Source organism: Lithobates pipiens, unplaced genomic scaffold (assembly GCF_037356315.1).
Source record: "Lithobates pipiens isolate NorthernLeopardFrog02 unplaced genomic scaffold, aLitPip1_a1.2 Scaffold_16, whole genome shotgun sequence".
NCBI lineage: Eukaryota > Metazoa > Chordata > Amphibia > Anura > Ranidae > Lithobates > Lithobates pipiens.
In genome coordinates, this window is record NW_027507748.1 from 212,316,107 (window position 1) to 212,322,106 (window position 6,000).

The window sequence follows — 6,000 nt, forward strand, 5'->3', positions numbered from 1 at the left end:
TGCACAAGTAAAACTTACGTAGGAGGATTTGTTTAATCTCTGTGTATCCTTTGAGGGTTTACAACAACTTTAAGGCTTAATGTACAGGGGACATTTTAAATCTCCTAAATGATTTACCTTGACAGATAGTAACGGACATTTAAAAATTTCCATTTTGCCACAGTTACGTCCCGAGTTTAGCCGCATTTGCGTTTTTTAGAAGCCCCCCCCCCCCCCCCTTTCTGCAATTTGTCAAATCAAGAAAACGTGTGTAATCAAAATGTGAGTTACCGTGTTTACAAGCTGTTACAGACATTTTTTGAAGGGGGTGGGGGGAATACTTCTAAACTCAACTGCTTAGAAACAACTATAAATGACCCTGTGTACATGTACTGATAAGATGACATAGAGAGTTCAGAGGCAGCTGAAAAAAAAATGGCCAACTACTCTTAAATGTCCACTTACCAGCAGCAGTGTACATAAAGCCCAAATGTGTTCTTATTATTTTCTTACATTTTTACTTTTTAAAAATGCTCACTATAGAATAATGAATGCCTTTTTCAGGTAGATTTAATATGCTTAGATTATTTTATTTTTCCTGCTGCAGAGAGGCTGCTTGTTCCTCAGTGCATCCGACTTAAGGAGAAAGGTTGTGGACGTGTTGCGTTTCGAGATGTTTTCTGTGGTGCTTATTTCACATTTGCTGTGTCGCAAGAAGGTCATGTTTATGGATTTGGCCTCTCCAACTACCATCAGCTGGGTGAGTGGATAGGGTCTTTAATTGGCTTTGATGCTTCCTTATTTTTAAATTCTAATCTGTGCTTAACTGTTTTTTATTTTAAATTTGGGAGAGTAGGCGTACAGTTATGTCACTGTATAAAATCACGATGACCTCTTTCTCTGTATGTGAAATGTTAGTTTAAACTTATTCCTGGTTCACACCAGTGCAGCTTTGAAATTGTACTATAAAAACTGCACACTGATGCGATTTATTTATTTATTTTTTACACAGCTGATTTCATTGTAACTTCATTTAACTGAAGTCTATGCAAGTTGCAATGATATCGTCAAAGTAGTGCAGGAACCTTTTTCATAATTGCTGTGACATGAGCTGTTCCTTTGCCAGCAATAGGGTATGACTTGTTATGCAATTTGAAACTGTCAAATTGCATGACAATTTGCACTGCTGTGAAAGGGGGCTTATGCTAGAGAAAACAGGGTCAGGATACCTTTGTGACCTGCTTGGCTTTATTTTTATTTTTTCTGGTACAATTTTTAAAGAAGGTAAAACCAGAAAAGCTTTTGGCTATACATCTCCTAGTTAGTTCTGCATGCCTGTGAACCGTTTTCAGGCAACAGCTGGCTAAAGCCCTCTGCTGACGTCGCAGAGCATGTTCAGGCTCAAAAGTTCCCAACCATATGATTGGGATTCGGCTGCTGAGAGGCTGAGCTAGCCACTCCCACTTCCTCCACATGCCACGGTGCAGTGAGCTCGATGAGCAGAGAGCCGGTCATTGACAGTTACTGGCTCTCTTCAGGCTGAGTGATCAGTGGTCTTTGTTCTCTCAATTCTCAGTCTTGGAGGTGGCGGGGGGCAGCTGCAGCCATTTAGGGGATTATGATTGGTTTAATTTTTCTCCAACCCCATACTTCTCTCTTAAAGCATATCCATGGTCAAAATGAAAAAAATCATATTCATTTTCACATTGAATTTCAATAATTTTTAGCCTAATCCTAGGCTATTTTGAATGATCCTGAAATTTTGTAAACTTTGTGAAAGAACCCCCACATTACCTTTTGGATTTTGTTACACATAGGCATTGCTGTGTTGTGGAATTCAGAAGCCTGCTCTCAACTGGGGGAGGGGGTACAGGAATCGTTTGTTTGCAGGCAGGAAGGTACCAAAGGATATGTAGTCCTAGGAGAAGCTGCAAAGCATGCAGGGAATCCAAAAAGTTGTATAGAGATGACCAGCAGACAGATGTAAGCTTTTATATTGGATTGTCAAACCAGAACTATTGTTACAATGCATTAACTGGTTCACGTGTATTTACGGGGACAGAATGGCTCCCCTGCATGAAACCTCTTACGGGGTTCCCTTAAAAGCCACCAGAGGCAGCGGGTGACCCGATGTGTGTGGTCATGTGCACAAGCACCAGCACAGCAATTTGTATGCATGTATGTAAACACACAAATCCCTGTGCTGTCAGAGGAAAGGAGACATGTTTGTTCCTAGTAAGTAGGAACAGCGATATGTCTCTGCTCCTACTCAATCCCATCCCTATACAGTTAGAACACGCATTTAAGCCCTTGATCGCCCCCTAGTGTTAAACTGTAATCGGTGCATTTTTATAGCACTGATGACTGTATAAATGTCAGTGGTCCCAAAAATGTGTCAATTTCGTATGGATACATTATTGCATGATTTTGCAATTATCAGTTAAAGTGACGCAGTGCTAAATTGTAAAAAGTGCTCTGGTTAGGAAGGGGGTAAAACCTTCCTGGGCTGAAGTGGTAAAAAAAAACCTTCCCTAAGCTGCATTATTGCAAACCAGCTTAGGTGAGTTTAGCAGTGATTAGTGTTTTGGGCATTTATTTCATTGATCAGAATTTTGAATTTATTCTTGCCATTGAAATGAAACCCCTGAAGTACTAAATGCACCTGGCATTTGGGCAAGTTTTGCCACATTTGGCGTTTTTATGCCCAGCTTGTGTGTGTGTGTGTGTGTGTGTGTGTGTGTGTGTGTGTGTAAATCTAGAAATTAACATGTAAACAGTTCTCTCCACTAACTATAAGGTGCCTGAACGTTCCCATTTAATTACATTAAACACTGTACATTGCAAACTTCCAAATATTCCACACCACGTGCCCAATATCTAACACTCCTTTTGCACTCACCAACTCCTCATGCTTATCATATTACTGATGAGCAATAGCGTTTAAGGGCTTGCCATGATTTCATATCCAGTCAGCTGTTTCCCCTTTTTTAAGGGATTGCTCAGGCAGTTCCCAATGAAGAGAAAAGATGAATGGTGTGATTCCTATTGTAGTAAAACTATATATACCAACCCCCAAAAAAGTCTAAGATTAAATAGTGTGTGCAAGAAGCTTGCTGAGTAAACTGCATCTCACCTGATCCACCCATCTGTGACTAGCGCTACTTTCCTCTCCCTCTCCCATTGTACACCGTCTTTGCATTTCATTGACTGGGTGTGACAAAGATGAGGAGTAGAGGCAGGGGGTAGTTTTGGATTTAAAGTTTTGTACAGTAGCTCTGTGCTTATACATGTTTTAATATGTGTAATTCTTTTGCTGCAGGCACCAAAACTACTAGCTCATGCTTTGCACCCAAAAACTTGACCTCTTTTAAAAACTCTACAAAGTCCTGGGTGGGATTTTCTGGTGGACAGCATCATACTGTGTGTCTTGACTCTGAAGGTAAGTTTTAAGGAGGTTTCTAAAACCTGTAAATATATTAAGTACCTTCAGCACTGTACTTTAATATTGCTGGTTTAATTTTGTAGGAAATGCATACAGTTTGGGGCGTGCAGAGTATGGGCGACTTGGCCTTGGAGAGAACGCTGAAGAGAAAAGTGAACCAACACTGATACCCGGTCTCCCTAAAATTGCTTCTGTGGCATGTGGAGCTTCTGTCAGTTATGCCGTATCTCGAAATGGTAAGGCCCCCCCCCGTGAGATTTTAAAGTGATGCAAGTGTCCTTTTTGTACTGCCTCTTCAAATGTGTTTTTTCTTGAATTTAAAAAAAAATAAAGATTTTACAATTTCTTTATAAAGAAAAACACAAAATCCACCCCCCTACACCCCCCCCCCGCCCCACATAGCACGACCTTGCTACATGCAAGTAGCAAACCTGTCTTGATAACAACCCACTCTCCCTTCCCCTGGTCCCTAGGCCTCCAGGCAGAAGAAGTCTGAAACCTAACAATGCTGTCTATCACAAGTAAACCGATTTAAACAGTTTGTGTTATGGAAATTATTTTCTGAGCATAATGGCAGTACACGCATATCAACACAACATAGTAGAAAAGGATTTAATATACAATGAAGAGACTCCTATGCAACCCTCTTGGTTATGATCTAATTCAACCAGGTGAAACTTAACATAGTTTCTAAAAATAAAAAATGTATTTCTTACTATGTGAACTTTATTCATGTGATCGAATGGCCAGTTTCATGTACACGTGACACATTTGACATTTTGTTTTTCGTTAATGTTTCTCTTCTACAGGCCGTGTCTTCTCCTGGGGTATGGGAACTAACCAGCAACTTGGTACAGGTGAAGAGGATGATGTTTGCAGTCCTTATGAGATGACAGGAAAGCAGCTTGAGAACAGAGATGTGTTGTCCGTGTCAAGTGGAGGTCAACACACTGTCCTATTAGTGAAAGATCACAGCTGACGGACGCCATCATGAATTAGCAATTGGCTAAATGGAGACCTACTCTAAGCCTCTTGTTCTTCAAGCCGGCCACCTTTGGACTTTTTAATCAACCTTAAATTAGCAAAATCCTCTTTGTGAGAGGCTGCCTTATCTGACATCAGCTTCTATTGTGTTTTGGGCTTGTCCACATGGGAGTTTTTTTTTTCACACTTCAGAAACACCAGCTATCATGTGTTCCTCAGACTTCAGAGGGAATTCACCTTGAATGTATGCCTGTCGTCTTCTTTGTTTGTTTTTTTTTTTTTTTTTTAATTCTCCTTTTTGCATGAAAAAATGTCTGCACCTATTATCATATTTCTGAAAATTGTAAAACACTGTAACCACTTTTTTTATTAAAGAGTTTTTATGAAAAATTGTTGAGTGTGACAAAACACTCATGTGGATATAGCCATACGGGCATACTTTGTACAGCTTTGTAAAGGGGTAGTGATGTGCACTGTTCTTTAGCCCAAAGCTGCCAGTCAGATTGGTTCCTTTTGGGTTACTGTAGTTTCCACACAGATCCTCCCCTTAGCCCGGTAAGTGTGGCTTTATTCTTGTGTGAGCCCAGTGTTTAATACAGTCATCTTTTTGCCCTCTGTCTCCATTTAGAGTTAATTTTTTCATGTATTTTTAACATTGTTTTTCCTTTACTGTGACCATGGCTCATCCTTTTTGTCTTACTACTCATTAAATCACAGAGAGGAAAATGTCTGCCCTGCTCCTAAGTCTCTGGGTTTTGTTGACCATGCTAAATAGCTTTATTTTTTTAATACTCAGTGATTGTCAAAGGCATGGGTGTGTTTGACTGTAGATTATTTTCCATTGCTCTTTAAAAGTATGATTAATTTGCTTGACAGAGATTAACATTTTTAAAATAAAATCTTTGGAATAAATCTTTTTCATAAATTGTTCTGGAGTCTTCTATGCCCAGGTGTAACTGAAAAATGTAGCTAGGTGTTAATACTGAATTCATAGATGTGCTACATTAGATTAAAAAGGCCTAGAGTTGACTGCATATTCATGCAGCAAACCCTCCAATTATATTCAAATGTGAGGCAATTCTGACCGCTGCCTACATGAGTATTTGATCCCCAGCTTTTCACATGTGTCCCCTGTCTACTTAACCCTTGTTTTCTTGATGATTTGATGATTCACAACAGTAGCATTAATAGCTGTAAGGAAAACTTGGCATTAGGCAAGGGAGGAGCTTCAAGCACACACTTTATCCAGTTTTAGCCCCATTTAAAGTGGAATTAAACCACCAGACTAAATGAAAAATGTTGGAACCCCAGGAGGTTTTTGCACATTATGACAGACTTGCCTAAGTGCACATCAATGTCTGCACTCTTGCTGGCACTTTCAACTTCACCCATATTTGGTATGCAAGACAAGTTCCTAGCACATGCCCTTTGAACGGAATCAGATGCTCGGTTGGCCAAGAATCTGATCCTGTGTACAAGGCTTAACCCGAGGCTTAACCGTGCTGGCAGGCAGGCAGATACATCTATGTCAGAAGAGATATATAGTATCTTCTGTTAAAAAGCCTGCCTGTCTGTACTTTTTAACAATTCCACTT

General features: G+C 39.9%; 1 protein-coding gene across 2 annotated transcripts in view; it reads left to right on the top strand.

Moving 5' to 3' along the window:
- The window catches only part of RCC1 (regulator of chromosome condensation 1), a 30,073-nt gene extending 24,743 nt beyond the window's left edge, over positions 1-5,330 (top strand). For both annotated transcript variants that reach the window (XM_077480981.1, XM_077480982.1), the window contains exons 7-10: positions 587-739; positions 3,299-3,418; positions 3,505-3,657; positions 4,231-5,330. In XM_077480981.1, coding sequence (XP_077337107.1) covers positions 587-739; positions 3,299-3,418; positions 3,505-3,657; positions 4,231-4,400 — 596 coding nt within the window. In that variant the 3' untranslated portion in view covers positions 4,401-5,330. The remainder of the gene's footprint in view (positions 1-586; positions 740-3,298; positions 3,419-3,504; positions 3,658-4,230) is intronic.
- Positions 5,331-6,000: the final 670 nt, after the last annotated feature.